At 40.2% G+C, this 26,862-nt stretch overlaps 1 protein-coding gene across 10 annotated transcripts in view; it reads right to left on the minus strand.

Moving 5' to 3' along the window:
• Nucleotides 1-26,862, minus strand: part of ACTR3B (actin related protein 3B) — a 99,185-nt gene that overhangs the window by 52,704 nt on the left and 19,619 nt on the right. For 6 of the 10 annotated variants that reach the window (XM_031664989.1, XM_031664988.1, XM_021936459.2 and 3 more), the window contains exons 2-4: nt 22,803-22,858; nt 1,622-1,746; nt 255-365 (exon numbers count right to left, since the gene is read on the minus strand). In XM_031664989.1, coding sequence (XP_031520849.1) covers nt 255-365; nt 1,622-1,746; nt 22,803-22,858 — 292 coding nt within the window. The remainder of the gene's footprint in view (nt 1-254; nt 366-1,621; nt 1,747-22,802; nt 22,859-26,862) is intronic. The other 4 variants (XR_004183079.1, XM_021936463.2, XM_009204276.3 and 1 more) reach the window with 1 other exon arrangement.

Consider the following 26,862-nt stretch of genomic DNA (forward strand, 5'->3'; position numbering starts at 1 on the left):
TGCAATTCCATCACTGAGCTGCTAAAACAACGCCCCAGAGCTGCCTCACTTGGGCTTCCTGTTTGGTGAGCTAACAAGCCCCTTTTGTTCTGAACATTTTTATTGAGCTTTCCAGTATTTTCAAAAAAGCAGCCTGATTCATGCACATATCTTTAGAAGAAATTTAAAACGCCCTAGAAAAAAATATCTTCAGTTTAAAATCTAAGCAATTTGGAACTTACAGGAATATATTCCTCTTAGTTCCAGTTACTCACCATTAAAAAATAATGGTCCTCAGGTTCAGCTCGAAGATATTTAAAAACCACTTGCTCCATGAACCTTTCCATAAGATCCCAGTCTTCAATGATTCCATGTCGTATTGGCCACTGGAGGAAGAGAAACCAGAGTTGTCAAGCCTCAGTTCATGACAATAAGAGCAGCAGTTTAACAGTGGCACAGAAGAAACTGTGTTATTACAGAATAAAGGTCTCCTTCTCATTGTAGTTTTTAATTCTTGTAAAGAAACAACAGCATTTGAAAAAAAAAGATTAAGTTATATTATTGTTCATATTCTCCTCCACTCATTTCTACAAACAAAGAATCACCTTAACAATGACAGGGAGACAGGCCAGGCACAGCGGCTCACGCCTCTAATCCAACACTTCGGGAGGCCAAGGCAGGAGGCTCACTCGAGCCCAGGAGTTCGAGACCAGCCTGGGCAACATAGCAAGACAGTCTCTACAAAAAATTTAAAAAATCAGCCAGGCATGGTGATGCGTGCCTGTAGTCCCATCTACTTGAGAAGTTGAGGAGAAAGGATTGCTTGAGCTCAGGAGGTCGAGGCTGCAGTGAGCCAAGATGGCATCAGAGCACTCCAGTCTGGGTGACAGAGTAAGACCTATCTCTAAAACAACAACAACAAAAAAAAAACAATGAGGAACAGATAGAATACTGCAGCTAATTATCATACAACTGGATCTGGAGCTTTAAAAAAAAAAGTCTGCTTAGGCTGGGCGCGGTGGCTCAAGCCTGTAATCCCAGCACTTTGGGAGGCTGAGACGGGCGGATCACGAGGTCAGGAGATCGAGACCATCATGGCTAACACAGTGAAACCCCGTCTCTACTAAAAAAAATACAAAAAACTAGCCGGGCGAGGTGGCGGCGCCTGTAGTCCCAGCTACTTGGGAGGCTGAGGCAGGAGAATGGCGTAAACCCGGGAGGCGGAGCTTGCAGTGAGCTGAGATCCGGCCACTGCACTCCAGCCTGGGCGACACAGCGAGACACCGTCTCAAAAAAAAAAAAAAAGTCTGCTTAAATAATGTTAGTGTTTCTTTTTAATTAACCAATCTACAATTTTCCCTCAACTGACAGGTTAGTCAACCTGTCAACAATTTTCCAGAGGGGGGATCTTGCTTTCATGTGTGACCTGGTGTTTCCTGAGTCTATTCTGCATTCCAGGGATCTGTTAATTCCCTTAATTCTCCAATTAAAAACACCCCCATTCAAAAACCAACCACCACCTCTATTCAAACATAATAGAAACACATTCCACAACTCACAAATACAACTTCTAGATGACCATTTTGCATTACTCATCCTACTGCTCTACACTTAGAGAAGCAAACACCCGTCGGACATTTACCTTTGTAGCATATGTAGGTTTATCGATGGCTTCATCTCCTATGAAAAAGTCAAGGTCATCAACTCCCCTCAACACTCTCCTTTGGGCTTGGTCAACTACCTTTGCCGACTCTCTGATGGCAATACCTTAAAAAAAACACACACACACAGATTTCTATCACTATCCATATCTATTTAAATGATCAAAAGGGATAATATCCCTATATACACACAAGTAAATTTTCATTGTTAGGGTTCCATGTGGGGTGAAGGATGCTCACAAAAAAGACAATGTCAATGAGTACATAAAATAATACAGAAACATGCTATTCTATTCTGGTATGATTTTCAGAATGGTACAAAGGAAATGAGCTGCTCTGCTTTTATACTGACAGAAGCTACATTACTAAATTTCTGTTTTATCTGGAAAAATCCCTCAAGATAGTAAGTGAAATGCCTATACATCAGTAGGTTCCAAATTTAAAATACAATATAGAAGGGGACAAAATTCTGTACAATACAGGAGAGTAAACAGAAAAATAATGTCTCATAAAACTCTACATCACATAACCTTAAAATGTATTTTTAGTATTGTTACAGGGAGAAAAAAAGCCACGACTTCCCATTAAAATGATAAATTAGAATGTTACTGGTTAATATCTGTAGCCAAAAAAAAGTACCATAATCAAATAACTATTACCTAAAAATTCCAAATATTAATGGCTTTATAATTCATTATTTTAGTAAGATCTTAACCTTAAATATTTGGGAATATACTTAGTAGTTAATAATCATATCAAACTTCACTCTAGAATTTAACATCTAATGAAATGTGGAGGGCATCACAAAGATTCCATTTTCCATTGAAATTCCTAACTCCTGGTCATACTCTTGAGCTCTCCCATGAGATATTTTCATCCATCAGGTCTTGACATCAACACCATCTCCTCCCTTGAAGGCTTCCTTGACAACCTGCAGTTCTGCACATGTGTTTGATGCTTCCACTGGCCCTTTTATACCTGCATTAAGGCATTTTTCAGGATGAATTACAATTGTTTAAGATCAGTCTACCAAACTGTAGATTCCTTAACGTCAAATAACACCCACCTTTCACTGTTTCTGCAGTGGGAGGCTCAGATATCAATAACTAAAAGTTTACATTTATTGAACACTCTGCTAAGTGTTTCCTTTTGCACGCTACTTTATTTAATCCTCACAACAGCTTATGAGACAGGTACTATTATCTGCATTTTACAGAAACAGAAACTTAACAATCTATCAAGGTCACACAGCTTCTAAGAGACACAGACAGGATTTGCACCTAAGCAGGCCGCTGACTATCAGAATAGGCATTAGAGAAATATTTGTTAAATTAACATTTTACTCCACTAAAATAGTTATTGTGGGTTTGAAAAATGGTCAAACTATACCTAAATAATTCTAACATAAACCTAATTCCATAAATACACTAATGGCATCTCACTATCCTTAATGTATTTTAGATGAAAGTACAACTCTCCTAGCTATACAAATACAAGTGCTAGATAAAATTTCTCCAAATTAAAACATCAAAATCTTTGTGACTTACTACCCAAGTGATGTACAGAATCAGTACAGTCCTTATCAAAATACCAATGGCATCCTTCACAGAAATAGAAAAAATAATCCTAAGTTCACATGGAACCACAAGAGACCCCAAATAGTCAAGGGAATCTTAAGCAAAAAGAACAAAGCTGGAAGGATCACACTACCTGACTTCAGAGTACACTACAAAGCTACAGTAATCAAAACAGCATGGTACTGGTATAAAAACAGACATATAAACCAGTGGAAAAAACAGCCAGAAATGAATCCATGTATTTATACTCAACTGATTTTACACAATGGGTAAAGTGTAAATGTTACTGGGGAAACTGGATATCCACATGCAGAAGAATGAAAATGAATGCTTATCTCTCAACCATACACAAAAATTAACTCAAAATGGATTAAAGACTTCAATGTAAGACCTGAAACTGTGGAACTATTAGAAGAAAATGGGAAAATGCTTTATGACTTTAGTCTGGGCAAGGATTTTTTTTGGACAAGACCTCAAGAGCACAGGTAATAAAACAGATAACTGGGACTACATCAAACTAAAAATCTTCTGCACAGCAAAGAAAACAAACAACAAAGTGAAGAGACAATCTATAGAATGGGAGAAACTATTTGCAAACTATCTACCTGACAAAAGATTAATAATTGAAATATATAAAGAACTCAAAACAGCAATAAAAAAACAAATAACCCAAGTGAAAAATGAGCAAGAGACCTCAATGGACATTTCTCAAAAGAAGACATACAAATGGCCAACGAGTATATGAAAAAATGTTCAACATCACTAACCATCGGGGAAATGCAAATCAAACCCACAGTATCAATCACCTCACCCCACTGAGAATGGCATTTATCAAAAAAGCAAAAGATAGTAAGTGTTGGTGATGATGTGACAAAAAGAGAACCTTTATACACTATAGGTGGGAATGCAAATCAGTCGAGCCATCATGGAAAACAGTATAGAGGCTCCTCAAACAATTAAAAATAGAACTACCATATGATCCAACAATCCCACTACTGGGCATATATCCAAAGGAAATGAAATCAGTATGTTGAAGAGCTATCTGCACTCCCATTTTTACCGTAGCACTATTCACAATAATCAAGATCTGGAATCAATCTAAGTGTCCATTAACAGATGAACAGATAAAGCAAATGTGGCTTTATAAACACTGGAAAACTATTCAGCCATTTAAAGAAAAAGGAAATTCTGCCATCTGCCCACAACATGGATGAACCTGCAGGGTTATGTTAATTAAAATAAGCCAGGCACAGAAAGACAAATATCACATGGTCTCATTTATACATGGGATCTTAAAAAGTTGACCTCATAGAGGCAGACTGTAGAATGGTGGCTACCAGGGTCTGAGGCTGTTCGGGGATGGGAAGGACAGGGAGATGTTGGTCAAAAAATATGTAACTACAGTTAGATAGGAGAAATAAATTACAAGAGATACAGCATACAACAAGGTGACAACAGTTAATGATGATATATTGCATTCTTAAAAAAAAAAAAATGTAGAGTACATGTTATACGTTATCACCACAAAAATGATGACTATATGAGGTAATGCATTTGTTAACTAGCTAGATTTAACCATTTTACAATGTATATATACCTCAAAACATCATTTTATATAAGATAAAAACACACAATGTTATCTGTCAATTTAAAAAATTAAAATCAGAGCCAGCTGTGGTGGCTCATCGCTCATGCATGTAATCCCAGAGACTCAGGAGGCTAAAGCAGGAGGATCGCTTGAGCTCAGGAGTTTCAGAACAGCCTGGGCAACACAGCAAGACCCCATCTCTTAAAAAGCTAAAAAATTAGCCAGGCACAATGGCACACATGCCTGTAGTCCCAGCTACTCGGGAGGATCACTTGAGCCCAGGAGGTTGAGGCTGTGGTCAGCTATGATTGCCCCACTGCACTCCAGCCTGAGCTACAGAGAGAGACCCTATATCAAAAAAGTTTAAATTTTTAAAACTGTTTTTAATCAAAAAATTTTTTTAAATCCTTGTGACTGAATTTCAGGAGAGAGTAAATAATGTTTCTAGGCTGGGCACAGTGGCTCACACCTGTAATCCCAGCACTTTGGGCGGCGGAGACAGGCAGATTGCTTAAGCCTGGGAGTTTGAGAGCAGTCTGGGCAACGTGGTGAAAACCTGTCTCTACAAAAACAATACAAAAACTAGCCGGGAGTCCCAGTTACTTGGGAGCCTGAGACAAGGGGATTGGGAAATTGAGGAAGCAGTGAGTCATGATCACACCACCACACTCCAGCCTGGGTAACAGAGCCAGACCCTGTCACAAACAAAACAAACAAACAAACAAAAAGTTTCTGATATGAACTAATTTCTTGAAACAGTCCAGGCAAGTTAATTTTTCCATACAGCTACTTCATGAATGAGCACACAGACTTTGAAGGGATGAAAACCTAGGTTTGAGCACTTACTAGTTAGCTGACTTGAGAAAAGTTATTATTAACCCTCAGTGCTCTCTCCTCTAAAATGCATATACTACTACCTATCAGAGTGGTGAGAATTAAATGGAACAATGTTTATAAAGTGTTTAGCAGAGACTGTGCTATAGAATAGTACTCAATAGGCCAAGTGCGGTGGCTCAAGCCTGTAATCCCAGCACTTTGGGAGGCCGAGACGGGCAGATCACAAGGTCAGGAGATCGAGACCATCCTGGCTAACACAGTGAAACCCTGTCTCTACTAAAAAATACAAAAAACTAGCCAGGCGAGGTGGCAGGCGCCTATAGTCCCAGCTACTTGGGAGGCTGAGGCAGGAGAATGGCATAAACCCGGGAGTAGGAGCTTTCAGTGAGCTGAGATCCAGCCACTACACTCCAACCCAGGCAACAGAGCAAGACTCCATCTCAAAAAAAAAAAAAGAGAATAGTACTCAATAAACAATATTATCTATACTAAATTGGAGACCAAATTTGTGACTGGCTGAACACTGAACAGGTACCCAGATACAACCATTCCAGAGAAGAACTGAGAAAAATATTATGTTTATCCAACAATTCCACTTCTAGAAATTCATTCTAAAGAAATAATCATTGAGTAAATAAAGGTATATATACAACAATACTCTTTGTAGAACTAATAATAGCAACAAATTGAAGGGGGAAAGTTAACTGACCTGAAATCAGAGATCAGGTAAATAAATTATATCAAATCCTTAGAAAGAGCTACTAAGGCCGGGCGCAGTGGCTCACACCTGTAATCCCAGCACTTTAGGAGGCCAAGGCGGGTAGATCACCTGAGGTCAGGAGTTCAAGACCAGCCTGAACAACATGGTAAAACCCCATCCCTACTTAAAAATACAAAAATTAGCCAGGCATGGTGGCGGGCACCTATAATCCCAGCTACTTGGGAGGCTGAGGCACGAGAATCACGTGAACGTGGGAGGTGGAGGTTGCAGTGAGCTGAGATCACATCACTGCACTGCAGCCAGGGCGACAGAACAAGACACGGTCTCAAAAAAAAAAAAAAAAACAAGAGCTACTAAGTTGCCTTTTAGAATATTCACAGTATGACTCCACTTCAGGAAATACACAGAGTTGCACGTGTGTGTTTAATGTATATAAGACGCCCAGACAAAAGATTAATACTGGTTAACCATGGATGGTAGAGCTATTGGTGACTTTTGCTGCTTCTACTGGGTATATTGGTTTTTCAACTATTAAAAAGAAGCTAACAAACAAAATAAAAGTAAAACCTAATCTTTTGTTTATGAGCTGAAGTATTTACTCTGTTACCTCTCAAAATCATTTACCCTTAACGCCTCATTTCCATATGAAAAGTTTTCAAGGTAAGTCAGGCTGTAGAATTTTCTCAGAGAGCTACTAAGCTAGCTAGAAATTTATATTTTGTTCCAAGACAAATTAGTAAACATACACAATTATTTCTAAAAGTAGATTATCTGGAATCCCCAATTTACTACAAATGAATAACAACACAGCTGTAAGAGTGAATTTGAGGCCGGGAACGTGGCTCACGCCTGTAATCCCAACACTTTGGGAGGCCAAGGTGGGTGGATCACTTGAGGTCAAGAATTCGAGACCACCCTGGCCAACACAGTGAAACTGTGGCTGAGGCTGCAGTGAGCCGAGATCGCACCACTGCACTCTAGCCTGGAAACAGAGCAAGACTCCGTCTAAAAACTAATAATAATCAAAAATAATAAAAATAAAAATAAATTAAAACACACACACACAAAGTGTACTTCTTTTAACTACTACACAGGAAGCAACTGTATCCACGCAAGAGAATAAAAGTATATAGAGCTTATATTCCAATATATACTTATATTCCAATAAAAAAAAAAATTACAAAACTTAGCTGGGCGTGGTGGCACATGCCTGTAATCCCGGCTACTCGGGAGGCTAAGGCAGGAGAATTGCTTGAACTCAGGCGGCAGAGGTTGCAGTGAGCTGAGATCATGCCATTGTACTCCAGCCTGGGTGACAGAGTGAGACTCCGTCTCAAAAAAACAAAAAAAAAAGAGTGAAACTGAAGACTTTATCAGAAAGGCATCTTGAAGTAACAGGATAAAAAGGTGAAAAGAAAAAGACACAGGGCAGAAATCACTTTCCCCACCTCCTTTTCTCATTCCAACTCACTGCCACATTTAAAGTCTCGAAGATATCAAGTTATAAACAGTGGCACAAAACTAAAGGACAGAACTTAAGCAGAACTGAAGAAAGTAAGAGTGAAGTGGAAACACTGAGGCTGAGAATGAGAAGCAAAGAGGACATCGGAGACCTTGGGCTGAACATGGGCTAGAAAAGTCTGGTGGGCCACGACAACTGCAATGATCTGCAGAAACAGGTAACACCCATCTCTGACCACACCATTCAGTGGCACACTGGCACCACACAGAACCATCTGATGCACAAGTTTGGTATTCCAAAGGGCCACTAGCCAAAGTGCCAATACAAGTGACAGATCGTATCCTCTGGGCAACATCAAACTTAATTGTGTGTGAAGTCAGAATTAAACTGTCAAGTCAATATAAAATATTGTAAAGAGACAGTCGTGTGCCGTGGCTCACGCCTGTAATCCCAACACTTTGGGAGGCCGAGGCAGGCGGATCACAAGGTCAAGGGATTGAGACCATCCTGGCCAACATGGTGAAACCCCAACTCTACCAAAAATACAAAAATTAGCTGGGCATGGTGGTGCGCACCTGTAGTCCCAGCTACTCGGGAGGCTGACACAGGAGAATTGCTTGAACCTGGGAGGCTGAGGCTGCAGTGAGCCGAGATCACACCACTGCACTCCAGCCTGGAAACAGAGCAAGACTCCGTCTAAAAACTAATAATAGGCGGGCGGATCACAAGGTCAGGAGATCGAGACCACGGTGAAACCCCGTCTCTACTAAAAATACAAAAAATTAGCCGGGCACGGTGGCGGGCGCCTGTAGTCCCAGCTACTCAGGAGGCTGAGGCAGGAGAATGGCGTGAACCCGGGAGGCGGAGCTTGCAGTGAGCCGAGATTGCGCCACTGCACTCCAGCCTGAGCGACAGAGCCAGACTCTGTCTCAAAAAAAAAAAAACTAATAATAATCAAAAATAATAAAAACAAAAATAAATTAAAACACATACACACACACAAAGTATACTTCTTTTAACTACTATACAGGAAGCAACTGTATCCATGCAAGAGAATAAAAGTATATAGAGCTTATATTCCAATATATACTTATATTCCAAATATTTTGTCTATACCTATGGAAACCAAGATGTGGCCCATTATGAACACAATGAAGAAATCTGTCTAAATATTCTATGTCACCCAAGCTATCTCTAGCACACTACAACATACCACAGTCCATCCCAACCCAGCAGTAACACAGAACTCCTCCCCAAGTGACTGTCAACAAAGGCCAAAAGAAGAACCTCAACTTTGACTCCCAAACTGGCAATAATGAAGTGGTATCCCCATTCCCCTGCTGGAGTAGTGTCAGAAAAGACTTGCTAAAACACAAAATTAAAATAAGAACCTCATAACATATTACCCAAAGTACCTAGGTTTCCATTTTAAAACTCTTACCATGGCAAAAACCAGTAACATCTCAACTGAAAAGAGAAAAGACAATGAATAGACAATGCCACCGAGATAATACAGACATTATACTTATCAAACAAGGATTTTAGGAGCCATCACAAAATGCCTCAATGAGCAGTCTCAAATACTCTTGACTCTTGAAACAAATGGAAAATAAAAGGAAGTCTCAGCAAGCAAATACAAAGCCACAGCAAAGAAACAAGATATAAAGACAAAACCATATGGAAATTACAGAATTAAAAATCACAATAACTGAAATAAAAATCTTAAGAGATGGCCTCAACAGAAGAAAAGGACAGAGGAAAGAAACACTGAACTTGAAGACAGAATAACAGAAATTAACCAGTCCAAACAAAAGAGAGAAAATAGACTGGAAGAAGGAAAAAAAAAAAAAAAAACCAGAGCCCAGAGCCTCAGGGACATCTGGGATATATAAGAAAAGATTCAGCATTCATGGATTACAATTCCCAGAAGGAAAAAAGAAAGAAGGCAGGACCAGAAGGGATGCAAAGAAATAATGGCTAAAACTGCCAAATTTGGCAAGAAAAAAAAAAAAGGGAAGAAGAAAAAGAAATAAACTAATAGATTCAGTACTTAACAAACCCCAAATAAGATAACCCAAAACAAAACAAAACAAAATCCATTCCAAAACACATTATACTCAAACTTCTAAAAAACTAAAGACCAAAAAAAGAAAAAAATTCAGCTTCCAAGGACATTTCTCATCAGAAATCATGACATACACACAAAAAAAGGTGCCACAACATTTTTGTGCTGAAAGAACTGTCCATCCAGAATTCTGTGTTCAGCAAAAATATCCCCTAAGAATAAAGAGCAAATCAAGACTTTCTATTGAAATAAAACTGACACAATTTGTCAACAGCATTCCTACTTCAAAAGAATGGCTTGGGATGTTCAGGCAGTCCATGATTTTGGGGTTTTTTTGTTTTGTTGTTGTTGTTGTTTTTGAGACGGAGTCTCGCTCTGTCACAAAGGCTGGAGTGCAGTGGTGCAATCTCAGCTCACTGCAACCTCCACTACCTGGGTTCAAGCGATTTTCCTGCCTCAGCCTCCCGAGTAGCTGGGACTACAGGTACACACCACCACGCCCAGCTAATTTTTGTATTTTTAGTAGAGACAGAGTTTCACCATGTTGGCCAGGATGGTCTCAATCTCTTGACCTTGTGACCCGCCCACCTCTGCCTCTCAAAGTGCTGGGATTATAGGCATAAGCCACCGTGCCCAGCCTATGTTTTTTTTATTATGAAAAAATAAATAAATATTAAAAAGAATGGCTAAAGGAAGTTCTCGAAAGAGAAAAGAAATGATAAAAGAAGGAATTTGGGTACATCAAGAAAAAAGAACAATGGAAAGAGCAAAAATGTGGAGAATTATTTTCCTTCTCCTCTTGAGTTTTCTAAATTATGTCTGGCAGTTGAAGCAAAAATTATAACTGATGTGAATCTCATGAGATTCAATGTATATCAAGGAAAGATTTTTTTTTTTTTTTTTTTTTTTTTTTTTTTTGAGACGGAGTCTCGCTCTGTCCCCCAGGCTGGAGCATAGTGGCCGGATCTCAGCTCACTGCAAGCTCCGCCTCCCGGGTTTATGCCATTCTCCTGCCTCAGCCTCCCGAGTAGCTGGGACTACAGGCGCCCGCCACCTCGCCCGGCTAGTTTTTTGTATTTTTTTTAAGTAGAGACGGGGTTTCACCGTGTTAGCCAGGATGGTCTCGATCTCCTGACCTCGTGATCCGCCCGTCTCGGCCTCCCAAAGTGCTGGGATTACAGGCTTGAGCCACCGCGCCCGGCCTCAAGGAAAGATTTAAGACAATTACGTTAGAATTGGGGGGGAGGCACGGTGGTTCACGCCTGTAATCCCAGCACTTTGGGAGGCTGAGGCAAGGGGATCACCTGAGGTCAGGAGTTCGAGACCAACCTGGCCAACATGGTGAAACCATATCTCTACTAAAAATACAAAAATCAGCTGGGTGTGGTGGCAGGCACCTGTAATCCCAGCTACTTGGGAGGCCTGAGGCAGGAGAATAGCTTGAACCCGGGAGGCGGAGGTTGCAGTGAGCCAAGCTCACGTCACTGCACTCCAGCCTGGGAGACAGAGTGAGACTCCATCTCAAAAAAAAAGAAGGGAAGGGAAAGGAAGGGGGAAGGGAAAGGGGAAGGGAAGGGGTAAGGGAAGGGAGAAGGAAAGGAAAGGAAAAGGAAAAGGAAAAGGAAAAGGAAAGGAAAAGAAAAGAAATGAAATGGGAGTAAAGGGACCTACAGGGAGGTAGGGTTTCTACATTTCATTCCAACTGGTAAAATGTTGATACCAGTAGACTAAGGGGGAAAATATATATTTCTTTAATTATAACAACTGGAACAACCACTTAAAAAACTATACAACGAGATGTATGCAAAAACACAATAGACAGGCCAGGCACAATGGCTCACACCTGTAATCCCAGGATTTTGGGAGGCCAAGGCAAGCAGATCACTTAAGTTCAGCAGTTCGAGACCAGCCTGGCCAACATGGCAAACCTCTGTCTCTACTATATATATATATATAAATTAGCTGGGAGTGGTGCCACATGCCTGTAATCCCAGCTACTTGGGAGGCTGGAGCACGAGAATAGCTTGAACCCAGAAGCCAGAGGTTGCAGGGAACTGAGATCGCGCCACTGGGCAACAGAGCAAGACTCTGTTTCCAAAAAAAAACTATAGATAAATGGAAATGCAATTCTAAAAAAAAATGTACAAATAACCCATAGAAGTTAGGCAAAACAAAACAGAAAAACAAAAAACAAAAGGAATAAACAGAAAAGCATTAATAATTACAATAACTATAAATGGTCTAAATATACCAATTAAAAATAGATACTGGCAGAGTGCATTAAAAAATAAAACAGAACTCTGCTGTCTACAAGAAACTCTCTTCAAATGTAATGATATAAGTAGGTTGAAAGTAGAAAGATGAAAAAAGATATTCCACACAAACATTAATCAAAAGAAAGCACAAGCAGCTATACTGCTATAAGAAAAAGTAGTCTTTCAAGCAAAGAAAATTACCACTTATAGACAGGGACATTATATATGATAAAGAGTCAATCCATCAAGAAAACACAGAAATCCTAAATGGGTATGCACAAAAAAACAGAGCTGCAAAATACGTGAAGCAAAAACTGATGGGGAAAAAAACATATGAATGCACAATTATAATTGTAAACTTCAATGTCTCTTTCTCAACACTTAATAGAACAAGTACACAGAAAATAAGCAAGAATATCAAATAATTCAATAATGCCATCAACCTACAGGCTCTGACTGACATTTTTATAGAACACTCTGCCAAACAAGAAATCACATTGCTTTCAAGTGCCCATGCAGCTTATACCAAAGGAAACCTTATGCTGGACCATAAAACAAACCTCAACAAATATAAAAGAATTTAAGTCATACAGAGTGTATTTTCTGACTACAATAAAATTAACCCAGAAATCAGTAACAAATAATAATGAGAAAATCTCCTACATATTTGGAAATTTAAAAACACAGTTGTAAAAGTCCATAGTCAAAGAGGAAGTTTCAGAGAATCTAAAAAATACATTAACAGGATGAAATGAAAACATATCAAAATTGGGAGGAATGTCACAGCTAACAAAATGCTAATACAGAAAATTTTAGCACTAAATGCTTATATGAGAAAAGAAGAGTCTCAAACTAATAATCTATGACCCCACCCCACCTTAAGAATCTAGAAAAAGAAAAGCAAAATAAACACAAGACAAGCAAAAGGAATGAAATGATGAAGATAACAGGAGAAATCACTGATATTTCAAACAGGAAATCTGAGAAAATCAATGAATCAAAAAAGCTAGTTCATCAAAAATAAAAACTTTGTGAAAAACTCTGTGAAGGTAAAAAACCAAGCTCCTGACTGGAAGAAATTATTATAAACCACACATTTGACCAATGGACTTATATCTGGTATATATAAACAACTCATAGTGAGATATCATCTCTACAAAACTTTAAAAATTTAAAAATTAGCCAGGTGTGGTGGTGCACACCTGTAGTCCCAGTTACTCAGGAGGCTGAGGCAGGAGAATCACCTGAGCCCAGGAGTTCAAGGCTGCAATGAGCTGCAATTGCACCACTGCACTCCAGCATGGACAACAGAGAGACACCCTGTTTCTAAAAAATACAAATTTTAAAATAAAAGTAAAAATAAAGAACTCTCAAAACACAACAGTAAAAATATAAATAGTCAAATTTAAAAATGAACAAAATACATGAAAAGGCATTTCAAGGAAGATGACATTCAGGTGGCAAATAAACACATGAAAAGATGTTTGACATCACTAGCCATTAGGGAACTGAAAATGATGAGAAATCATAACACACTTACTGATCAGCTAAATAAAAAATAGTGACCGGGCACGGTGTCTCACACCTGTAATCCCAGCACTTTAGAAGGCCGAGGCAGGTGGATCACTTGAGGTCAGAAGTTCGAGACCAGCCTGGCCAACATGGTGAAAATTCATCTCTACTAAAAATACAAAAATTAGCTGGGCGCGGTGGCGGGCACCTGTAATTCCAGCTACTCAGGAGGCTGAGGCAGGAGAATTGCTTGAACCCAGGAGGCAGAAGTCACAGTGAGCCAAGATCGCACCACTACACTCCAGCCTGGGCAACAGAGCGAGATTCTGTCTCAAAAAAAAACAGGCACACACTGTATGAGTAGTAGCATTACTGCTGAGTAGTATTTAGTATATGATATACCACCGTCAGTTTAAATATTAATCTATTGAGAAACATATATTATGGAGATGATAAAATTATAGAGATGGAAATAGAGCAGTGGTTAGGAATAGTGGAGGGAAAGAAGTAAGTGTAATTATATAGGAATAGCACCACAGAGATCTTGGTAGTGAGAAAAATAATTCTGTAACTTGATTACAGTGGTAGTTCAAGGAATCTACAGATAGAATTACAATGGCATACAACTATACACACACATTGTACCAACGTCCATTTCCTGGGGCTGGTCTGCTTTTGTTTTTTCGAGACAGGGTCTCACTTCTGGTTATAATATTGCACTACAATTTGTAAGATGCAACCTTCGGGGAAAAATAGGAAAAGTGTACACAGGACCTCTCTAAACTATCTTTGCAACTTCCTATTAATTTATAATTATTTCAAAATAAAATATTTTAAAGACAGAGTTTATAAATGACTTAAACTAGAAAATAAAACACTTCAGCTGTAATGATGAATCAAAACTAACAAGATTAAACTTAATAATAAAGAACAATGGGCCAGCGCAGTGGCTCATGCCTGTAATCACTTTGAGAGACTGAGGCGGGCGGACAGCTTGAGGCCAGGAGTTCAAGACCAGACTGGGCAACACTGTGAAACCCTGTCTCTATTAAAACTACAAAAATCAGCCGTGCATGGTGGCACACGTCTGTAATCCCAGCTACTTGGGAGGCTGAGGCAGAATTGCTTGAACCCAGGAGGTGAAGGTTGCAGTGAGCTGAGATGGTGCCACTGTACTCCAGCCCGAGCGACAGAGCAAGACTCTGTCTCAAACAAACAAACAAACAAACAGAACAGTTCTTTTTTTTAACAAGCTCTGCAGTTAAAAAAAAAAAATTGTTTGGGTATAGGATTACAGGACGTGGATAACCAACAAAAGATGTGACTACTTTCCTAAATGCCAAAAAAGTCATCTGAGGGCAATCTAAGGAAGGTCATCAAGAAGAGTGTATCTAAGGACTTAAGACACAGATACTTCAGAACATTTGCTACAACAGTTGAGAGACACGACAAGAGTCATTTTTTTAATCCAGCATATTTCTCAAAAGACTGTTATATATTTTTACTAAAGCCTGAAGGAATAAACAATTCCTATCTTATTCAAACTGTTCCAGAGAATAAAAAAAGAAAGCTAACAAACTCATTTTATGAAGCCCATATAATCCTGATACACGACCAGACAAAAACAAGAAATCAAAATTGCAGTCCAATCTCACTTTTGAATATTGACGCAAAGTTCTCAAATAAATATTTGCAATTACAGTTCAGCATGTACTTCATATTTCATAACCTAGTAGGATTTATCCCAAAAATGAAATAATTGTTCAAGCTGGACACGGTGGCTCACTCCTATAATCCCAGTGCTCTGGGAGGCTGAGGCAGGAGGATCACTTGAGGCCAGGAGTTTGAGACCAGCCTGGGCAACAAAGAGAGACCCCATCTTTACAAAAAGAAAAAAAAAGAAAAGAAATAACTGTTCGATATTTGAAAACGTATTAAAGTAATTCCTCCTATTAAGAGTAGGTGGGGTGGCTCACACCTATAATTTCAGCACTCTAAGAGACCAAAGTGAGAGGATTGCGTGAGCCCAGGAAGTTCAAGACCAGCATAGGCAATATAATGAGATCCATCTCCATGAAAAATTCAAAAATTAGCCAGACATGATGGCTCCCACGTGTGGTCCCAGCTACTTGGGAGGCTGAGGTGGGAGGATCTCTTGAACCTGGGAAGTCAAGGCTGCAGTGAGTCATGACCATGTCACTATACTCCAGTCAGTGTCTCAAAAAAAAAAAAAAAAGCACAAATGTCCAAAACCACATGATCATCTCAATAACAGAAAAGCCTTGACTACATGTCAATACTCACTGTCATTCATGATTTTTTTTAATTCTTAAAAAAAAACCCTCGGGGTAAACTAGGAATAGAAGAGCACTGTTTTAATCTGAAAAAGCATTTCTGCAAAAACCTACAGTAATCACTAGTAGAGTACTATAATAAAATCTCATTCTCTTTAAAGTCAGAAAGTCAAAAAGCACCTGCTGTCTCCAGTCCTGATTATTATTTTAATAGAAGCTCTAGTCAACACAGCAAGATCAAGAAAAGAAACACAAAGTATTAGAATTGGAAGATACAAAATAACCACTATTTGAAGGCAATACAATAGTCTGCATAGAAAACTTTAAAGAATCTGCAGACTATTAAAACAAATAAGAGAGGTCAATAAAGGTTGTTGGATTTAAAAAAAAAAAAAAATTACTTACAAACCTCAGTAGCATTCCCATATGCTGGCAATAATTAGAAAATATAATTTTTAAAGTATTTTGATGACAGCAACAAAAAACATAAAGGTACCTAAAAATAAAGCTAGCAAAAACTATGTAAAGAGTTGTTTTGGGGTTTTGCTTATTTTTGAGACAAGGTCTCACTATGTCACCCAGGCAGGAGCGCAGCAGGGCAGTCACAACTCCCTGCAGCCTCAATCTCCTGGGCTCAAGCAATCCCCTCACCTCAGCCTCCCAAGTAGCTGGGACCACAGATGAGTTTCACTACATGTAGCCAATTTATTTTTATTTCTGGTAGAGACAAGGTCTCACTATGCTGCCAAGGCTGGTCTCAAACTCCTGGGCTCAAGCAATCCTCCCACCTTGGCCTACCAAAGTGCTACAATTACAGGCGTGAGCCAGTGTCCAGCCCTCTGTGTAAGGCTGTAAGGGCTTTTTTGTTTTTGTTGTTGCTGCTGTTGTTTTAAGACAGCATCTGGCTCTGCTGCCCAGGCTGGAGTGCAGTGGCACAATTGCAGCTCACTGCAACCTCCACCTCCCAGGCTCAAGCGATTCTCATACCTCAGCCTTCCAAGTAGCTGCGATTACAGGTGTGTGCCACCACGCTAATTTTTGTATTTTTTAGTAGAGACAAGGTTTCACCATGTTGGCTGCGCTGGTCTCTAACTCCTGGCCTCAAGTGATCCACCCACCTTAGCCCTCCCAAAGTGCTGGGATTACAGGCGTGAACCACTGTGCCCATCCTGTAAGAGCTTTTTAAAGAATACTTTAAGGCCGGGCACAGTGGCTCACACCTGTAATCCCAGCACGTTAGGAAGTTGAGATGGGCAGATCACAAGGTCAGGAGTTCAAGACCAGCCTGGCCAACATAGTGAAACCCCGTTTCTACTAAAAAAAATTAGCCAGGCATGGTGGTGTGCACCTGTAGTCCCAGCTACTCGGGAGGCTGAGGCAGGGGAATCATTTCAACCTGGCAGGTGGATGTTGCAGTGAGCCGAGATTGTGCCACTGCTCTCCAGCCTGGGCAACAGAACGAGACTCCATCTCAAAAAAAAAAACTTTAGAACATTAGAACATTACTGAAAAACACAAGAGACATAAATAAACAATAAAACACATATACCATCTTCAAGGGTAGGAATACTCAATTCCAATCCACAAAAGTCAAATTTGATGTCAAATTTTTCCCCAATTAATCTATAAATAATAGGCCAGGCACAGTGGCTCACGACTGTAATCCCAGCACTTTGGGAGGCCAAGGCCAGTGGATCACCTGAGCTCGGGAGATCGAGACCAGCTTGACCAACATGGAGAAACCCCATTCCTACTAAAAATACAAAATTAGCCGGGCGTGGTGGTGCATGCCTGTAATGCCAGCTACTGGGGAGGCTGAGGCAGGAGAATCACTTGAACCCAGGAGGGGGAGGTTGCAGTGAGCCGAGATCATGCCACTGCACTCCAGCCTGGACAACAAGAGAGAAACTCCGTCTCCAAAAAAAAAAAAAACAAAAAACAAAAAAAAAAACTATAAATAATAATCAAGGCTGGGCGTAGTGGCTCACGCCTGTAATCCCAGCACTGTAGGAGGCCAAGGCAGGAGGATCATGAGGTCAGAAGTTCCAGACCAGCCTGGCAAACGTGGTGAAACCCCATCTCTACTAAAAATACAAAAATTAGCTGGGATCACACCTGTAATCCCAGCTACTCGGGTGGCTGAGACAGGAGAATCGTTTGAACCTAGGAGGTGGAGGTTGCAGTGAGGTAAGATCACACCATTGCACTCCAGCCTGCACAACAAGAGCGAAACTCCATCTCAAAAAAATAAAAATAATAATAATCAAAACCCCATTATAATTTTCATGGAACTTAAGCTGATTCTAAAGAGCCAAAGCTATTCTGAGAAAAAAAATGAGTAGGAATTGAATCCACTAGATTAAAATATGATAAAGTAATAGTATTTAACACTGTGAGTATGGAACACAGATAAATACATCAATGAAACAAAATAAAGACACCGAAAATATTCCCAAGCATAAATGGAACCTCAATATGATCAAGGAGGTGTGCCAAATGGGAACACACTTTTTAATAAATAGTGCTGGGGCAACCAGCCTTCCACATGGAAAACAAAATTACCTATCTCCTTCACACCATACTCAGAAGTTAACTTAAAATTTTCTTAGAAAAAATATAGAAAGTCTTTATGACTTTGGAGTAGAAATGCATTTTTTAAATAGAAACAATTTATAAAAGAAAAAGACTGAAAAGTATTACTATATCAAAATTTTAAATTTCCAGATGATAAAAGATAATTTTTTAAAATGTCCTAGAATAAAAAAGTGTCTGCAGAAAGTTCATATTTAACCTCTACAAAGAGTTCCTGTAATTCCATTTAAAAATGCAATAGAAAAATGGGCAAAGATATGAACAGGCAATGAAAGGTGCTGAACCTTACCAGTAATCTGAGAAACAGAAATTTTTTGAATGAGCCATCGTTTTACATTCATTAGACTGACCAAAATGTAAGTCAAACAATATCAATTATCAAAGATGTGTGAATGAAGCAGAAACTCTCACACACTGCCGATGGGATATACATCAGGACAGCCTCCTGCAGGAGCAATGTGGCAATACCTAATAAGGTGTTGCCTAAGGATGAAGGGGTGTACACTCTGTGACAAAACAATTCAATTTCTGATTCTTTCCTCTCAGGAAACTAGCAGATATGCATAAGGAGATTTTTACCGCACCATTTTATATAACAGAGAAATGTGAAAAATACCCAAAAGGAAAAAAATTGTTGTATATTCACGTTAGAACTCTGATGTACATCTGTATGTATCAGAACTGATACATGATAAAAACATAATATTGAGGGTTTTTCTTTTTAAAGACCACGGAGAAAGTTAGTTACAGTGTGATACCATTTTGGAAACGTTTGAACTCACAAAACAATGTATATTTGTACATGTTATATACCGATAAAAATTGAATAGAAATAGAATCAGAAAATATCCACCAGAGGAAAGAGGGAAAGAGGAGGGGGCTGATACTCGACCTATAAGAGAGAGGGAAAGAAGAAGGGGCTGATACTCGACCTATAATGTATTATTTATTCATTTACTCTGATACAGAGATGAAATACGCAGTAATGCTGATGTGTTCCTCCTCGGTGGTGAGTTCATGGCATGGAATGTGTGTGTGTGTGCGTGTGTGTGTGTGTGTGTGTGTGTGTGTGGTTTTTGTTGTTTTTTTTGTTTTTTTATTTTGAGACACAGCCTCACTCTGTCCCCCAAGGCTAGAGTGCAGTGGCTCAATCTCGGCTCACTGCAACCTCCACCTCCCGGGTTCAAGAGAGTCTCCTGCCTCAGCCTCCCGAGTAGTTGGGGTTACAGGCACCCGCCACCATGCAGAGTTAATTTTTGTATTTTTAGTACAGATGGAGTGTCGCCATTTTGGCCAGGCTGGTCTCGAATCCCTGACCTCAGGTGATTCGCCCACCTTGGCCTCCCAAAGTTAGGATTACAGGCATGATCCACGGCGCCCGTTATTATACTTTCTATCTGCAGCCTAACTCTCTTCCCTGGGTCTTAAACTTTCTCACACCTGAACTCTTCCCATATCGAATTTCCAAAATGTGTGCCCTTTCTCTTAGCCCCTCGCTGCTCCTCCTCCAGCCTCTTTCTACACCACACATTCTCTGATCACCACACATTCTCTGCCTGAAGCTGTGGCAGGACCACCGATATCCTCCAACAACTTAACAGAAAAAGTAGGGAAAAACTTTCTTCAAGCAACCAAATTCTGCACAGAAGCTTCAACAAACAGACACAAGCAGAGATGCCCCTGGAGGCAAGGATAGGGCTTGAGGATTCTCTAGTCCAGTGGGCCAGGCCCCAGAGAGAAGCCTCAAAAACAGTCTGAAAATTCCTGGTACGCAAAACAAAAACAGAATTCCTTAAGAGGACACTTGCAAGTCCCTCGCCACCCGGCCCTTCTCCACAGGTCATCTCCACCTCCTGGCGCTCTCCCCACCATCCCACAGCACCCCTGCTTCTCCACACCCCCACAGTGCCTCCCCTCCATGCCCAGCGGAGAAAGTCTTGCTCCAGCACTCACCACACATCCACACACTTGCACAAAACGGTTCCACTCCCAGTCCCAAGACATGCAGCAAGCTAACTGTCCACAGTGACCCAGGCCCTCACTTCCACATCTCAGTATCCTCACTTCTGCCCGAACATCTTCTAACCTTGACTCCTGGGGCCTCCATCTCTCGCAACAAACTCAGCCCAACAAAGTAACTGTTCTTTTACTCCCACCTCTTTGACATTTGTATTATCCTCCCAGCTTCTGCGACTGCTAAGGTTCTGACAGCCGCAGTCTGAGAGCTCTCCTGCTTTTTGACAGTGAATGAAATCCTGATAATAACTGTCTTCGCTTCCCGTCTCTATTAATGACGACAGGTTAAACGGGGCAGCCAACTGAATGCTACCGACAGCTTTAAATGGCAACACATTAAAGCAAAAGGTGCAAGGTCAGCCTTTTATAGCTGTTGCACTTAACAAGGTTAAAATCTAATCTTCTGCTTTGAAAAGTCAGGAAGTTCAATTTATCAACTCAGCATGGAATGATCGGGTTCTGGGGCATTCACATTAATGAAATTCACAAAAGACTGATTCATCCTACAGAATACCAATTGTCATGGACTGAACCATGTCCCCACAGAATTCACTATGCTGAAGCCCTAACCCTCAATGTGACTGCATTTGGAGATGAAACTTTTAGGGAGGCGGTTAGGGTAAATGTGGGGTCCCCATCAATAAGAGTGGTGGCCTTATTAGAAGAGAAAGAGACACCAGCGAGGTCCCCAGCAACCCCACACACTGACACGGAGATGAGACCATGGGATGACAGAGAGAAAGAAGGCGGCCCTCTGCAGGCTGTGGAGAGAGGCCTCACCGGAAACCAACCCTGACAGCACCTTGATCTTGGACTTCCAACCTCCAGACTATGGTAACATTAATTTCCCCAGTCTTTAGTATTTTGTTATGGCAGCCCAAGCACACTAAGACACTCATTTACGAATTCAAAATGAGGACACAGCAGACCAATCACGCCTGTCATCACGATAACCCATTCACGGCAGCACGTTTACATCTAGAAAATCACATTCATGGCCAGTTTTTCAGCAAGCAAGGAACTGGAATGAGGTTACTTAAATGTTTCCAAAGAATCTGGAGTCCACTTTCTAGTGATGTGAATACCCACATTCACCAAACACCGCTTTAGCCCTACCCTGAATAAACACGAATCAAGCACCTTCTCTCCAGCTGTTTTTTCCCTCTCCAAGTTCCTCACTCTTCGCAAAGCCTGTTATTACAACATCATAGCCCCCTAAAAACTTACGATTTCTAAAATCACAACTTATCTTATGAAAGCCACATGTAGAAAACAGAATTTCACTTACGCTTGATGAATACATCCTACTCTTCAGCAAACTGTTTCCAAATAATAACCTGAAATATAGTTAGTTCCAGAGAATTCTATCCCTTTTTTTTTTTTTGAGACGGAGTTTCACTCTTGTCACCCAGGCTGGAGTGCAGTGGCACAATTACGGCTCACTGCAACCTCCACCCACCGGGTTCAAGTGATTCTCCGCCTCAGCCTCCCAAGTAGCTGGGATTACAGGTGCCCGCCACCACACCCAGCTAATTTTTGTATTTTTGGTAGAGACAGGGTTCCACCATGTTGGCCAGGCTGGTTTCGAACTCCTGACCTCAGGTGATCCACCCGCCTCAGCCTCCCAAAGTGCCAGGATTACAGGCGTGAGCCACCATGCCCAGCCGAGAATCCCATCCTTTAACAACTGACTAACCTCGGGAAGACTCCTACAGGAAATAGTGAGTGAGCAGAACGCCCCATGCCAAACTGCAAGGACACTTCTGTTAAACTTATTCTCTACTGATTAAAACTTAAACAAAAATAGAACACTACTGAACACAATAAAAACAGTCACCAGGCCTATCATTTCCACCAAAAAAAAAAAAAAATCTTTCAATAGAGTGAATAGTGTAGTACAGGAGATATTCAGTCCATTAAGTTACTAAGCTAACAGATTGTATGTACTTAAAATTACAAATTAACCTTAACGACCAGATACACTTTTTCTAGGCAGTTCAGGCATTTATAACTGAATAAACGGACCTGCTGGCCACCCAAGCTGAGATTCCAATGACAGTGACAAGGGCTTTATCAGAATGGAACAAAAGGACTAGAAAGTTGTGGGTAACCAGAACAGTCTTCTAAAAGAAGATGGTAAGTACATAAGTACATTAATATGCCTTGAAAAACAGAATCAGAACACTTAGAACAATTCTGAGAAACACAAACCTTTATAAACCCAAGGATAGAGCTTTACTTACATGAAGGAATAATGAACTGGGGCTCAGTGTTGCCTGCGTAGCCAAGCTTGGTATACCTAAAAGCACAAAGTCATCAACACATGTTTAGATAATAATACTCTCGTCTATACTGGATTAATGTCTTTCATTATAAGCTCTCCAAGTCCTAAAATATCAAGCCTCAGAATACTCCTTGAAATTAAAAAAGAAAAAACTTGTGATTACTGAGAATCAAACACTAATTTCAAAGAAAGCAGTTTTGCAAAAACTTAAAATATTCTGCTTGTTTCTAGTAGAAAAAAAAAAAACATATATACTAACATATAAATTACATTTATGCATCCCTAATAACTTTAAAAGTGCTTTTACACTCTATCTTTACAGAAACCCTGTGAAGAAAGTAGAAATTATCCCTGTTTTGCAAATGAGAAAAGGGAGGTGCTGAGAAGTTGATTAAACTGCCCACACTAGTGAACTGCAGAAAAAGAACTCCAATCTACATATGCAGGCTAATTCCAACGCTGGCTCTCTAAGAAGTATACTTACTTCCTAGAACTTTCATACAAACTTCCTGAACTTTGCGGGGTGGGGGGCGGCGGTTAGAAAATGATTATATAATTTTCTTAAAATGTCATGGCATATGTCTAAGAAACAGCTACTGCCGTCTCCTGAGAATCATCTGACAAGAGCATCTCTTTATCATCTCATTTCAGAAGGAGCCCATTTTCTGTCAAGACACTGCATGATAGATTCCAAAAGTCTTAACTAAAACAAATGCCAAAATACTACTATCTGTTCCAAAAGCACTTGCTAATCTCCTAAATATAAAAGGGGGGGTGGTGGAAAAAAAAAAAAACACCACTCAGAACCATCTGCTGGAAATAAAGTTGAAAAGCGGTAAGTAAATTGAGAAGACTCATCAGCGCTTCCCTTCTTATTAGGATTACTCTAATTAACAGTAACGTCTGGACAACCAAGCCGTCATTCTGTAATAATGCTAGCTAATACTAGCAGTGTTGAAACTAACTTTATTCATTCATTCTACTTAAAAATTATTTCAAGATGCTTGATATTAAATTTTTGATCTGGTAATACTTCCAAATTCTAATAAATTAATTTTACAATTTTTAAATATATTTTGCCATATGCTAATTTTACTATTTTTGAACACACAGTGAATGGATAAGAGACCAAAAAAAAAAAAAAAGTCAGTTCCCCTCAAATCACATACGACTGCTGAACTTCCACAGGATCTGAGGTCTTCAAGCCACAGGAGCCAGGGCAATGCCAAGTCCTGAGACTCCTCAGGCCCTACAAGGAGCTTCTGGAGGTAAGACCATGTGAAGCCCTCTCCAGTTCCACAACTCAAGAGCTGCAAACAGAGTACGAGGCCAAGTGGACCCACAACAACTCCACTCCAGGGTTCCACCTACAAGGTGGAGTTCAGAGCCAACCGAGAGCCCACCCAGAATGGAGGCAACAGAGCCTGACCTTTAGAATTCCAGATCCTTCCCAATTTTAACATCTGGAATTATATTCCAGAAAATACATATAAATAAGTGAATTACTAACCCAAGGCTAAAGATGCCTACAGAATCCAACAAGCAGACCAGAAATCACTAAAATCATCAAATCTGTGTCTTTAACAAGCTACATCAGCTCCTTCCTACAAAAATGATGCACCTTATGCTTAAATAAATCCAACTTCCCACACTGTTAGACTGTGAGTTCCACACGCTGCCCAGAACAGGGTCCTTTCTCATAGTTATATCTACACCCCCAGCACAGTGCCTGGCACATGGCAAATACTCCAGAAATAACTGCTCAATGTATTCTCACCAGTCATAAAAAAGGTAATCATCGTCAGACTGCTAGGGGAAGGACCAATATTTGCAAGAAGGATGCTGAAAGTCAGAAAAAGAATCTGATGGAACCAGAAAAAAATCACATCTCCTACAATTTCCTACTTAAGCAGAAGCAGTGGCCTATGTGTAATGGGTTTCAGAAAAAGAAAAAAAAAAACCACTGAAACTAATATGGTAAAATGTTAACATTTATTAAAATTAGGTGCTAAGTTTGAGGCTGTTATATCATCTTCATATTTTGCACTTTGTCACCATACTGAGTTCAAATTCCAGCCCCACTATTTGCCAAATATGTATGTTCGGGCAAGTTACTTTACCTATCTGTATGTCAGTTACTGTAAAATGGGGATGATAGACTGAGGCAAGAGGACCCCTTAAGCCCAGGAGTTCGGGGTTGCAGTGAACTATGACTGCACCACTGCCCTCTAGCCTGGGTGACAGCAAGACCCTGTCTCAAAAAAAAAAAAAAAAAAAAATCTGAAAAGTTGAAAAAAACAAGCAATGTGTTCTGGGTCCCAAGTGATAGCATTCATTCTTTCCACTGTACACCATGGACAGTTTAATTTGTATAGTGGTGAGAATGAAATGTATGAAACAAATGGTAGATCTAGTAGATACCTGATAGGCCTTCAACAACTATGCCTCATTTCCATCCCAAAGTTTTGTACCCTGAAATCGTAACTACGGCCCACAGCAGGAAAATGTCAGAATACAAAAACAGACTTGAACGCTGTTAGGCCCACAGCTCTAAAATTCAACTAAGCAGCTGCTGGAACATTCAGATTCTGGAGCCACATCGTTCTTTTAGACAGTATCATCTTGGAAGGAGGCCTCTGTGTCAGGGTCACACGGGTACCTTAAGTATCAATGACATTAAGGCAATGATGATTTTCATGACTGAGGAAAATAATTTTTTTTTTTTTTTTTTTGAGACGGAGTTTTGCTCTTTTGCCCAGGCTGGAGTGTGGTGGTATGATCTTGGCTCACCGCAACCTCCGCCTTCCTGTTTCAAGCGATTCTCCTGCCTCAGCCTCCTGAGTAGCTGGAATTACAGGCATCTGCCACCACGCCTGGCTAATTTTTGTGTTTTTAGTAGAGATGGGGTTTCACCATGTTGGCCAGGCTGGTCTCAAACTCCTGACCTTGTGATTCGCCTGCCTCGGCCTCCCAAAGTGCTGGCATTACAGGCGTGAGCCACCACGCCTGGCCCTAATATTCTCATGTGCTAACAACTTACTATAAGATCCTTACCCTCCTAGCGGAACTGAAGTTATTTTAAAAAATACTGGCAAAAGCACAAATTATTCAGATCATTTTATCCTAATGTAATATCTTTCCATTTTCCTGGACTATTCCTTATACATTAATAGTATCAAATACACTTGAAGTTTTGTTACTTTGAATAATCATAACGTAACAAACATCAAACAAAATTTAAGAGACATTCAAATTTAAAATTTTAATAAAATCTGCACCGACACAGCCTCATCCATCCCAAACTTCAATGACAATCTATTAAATATAATTCAGCAGATGTCATCTAAAAAGTACGCATCCTCAAATTCTTTCCCAGGAAAATTCAGTGCTAGACTGGCCTGTCCCATGATAACATCACAGTTCAACGCCATGAAGAGCAGGACCAAAAAAGCAACAGCAAAACACAATTCTTAAATATGGCAAGTGCTCAAGACACCATTTACCAAAAAAAGAAACTTCCCTATTTCAACCAATTTACTAGCTAGAAACAATGTAGCAGGCACTGTACTAATCACTGAGCCGCACTCAGACTGAGGATGGGGAGGCGGGTGGACATGGCCCAGGTCCTCAAAGTGTTCCTCAGAATGTCTACCTATCCAATACAGGACTTCAGATTGAGTTTTCCGGTTGTATCACGGCTTACTTTACCTGGAAGGCAAGTTTAAGATCTTCGTAGGCATCGAGAAACAATAAGCTACATGTGGCTGACCAGATCACCTGGGGAACTCCTGAACAGATTCCCAGGGGCTGTGTGAGATTCAGTAAATGGGAATCTCCAGAGAAGGCTGGGCATCTGTGTTCTTAATACCTCTCCCTCACCCGCATGGTTCTGGTGGTCAACCAGCTTAGAACTCACTGACCTCAACTATACCACATGAAGTCACCTTTAGCATTTTTATATAATGCAAGCTCCCCAACCTCACTGTCACATTCTACCAAAACCTCCTTCCACCCACATT

This window comes from Papio anubis, chromosome 4 (genome assembly GCF_008728515.1).
Source record: "Papio anubis isolate 15944 chromosome 4, Panubis1.0, whole genome shotgun sequence".
NCBI lineage: Eukaryota > Metazoa > Chordata > Mammalia > Primates > Cercopithecidae > Papio > Papio anubis.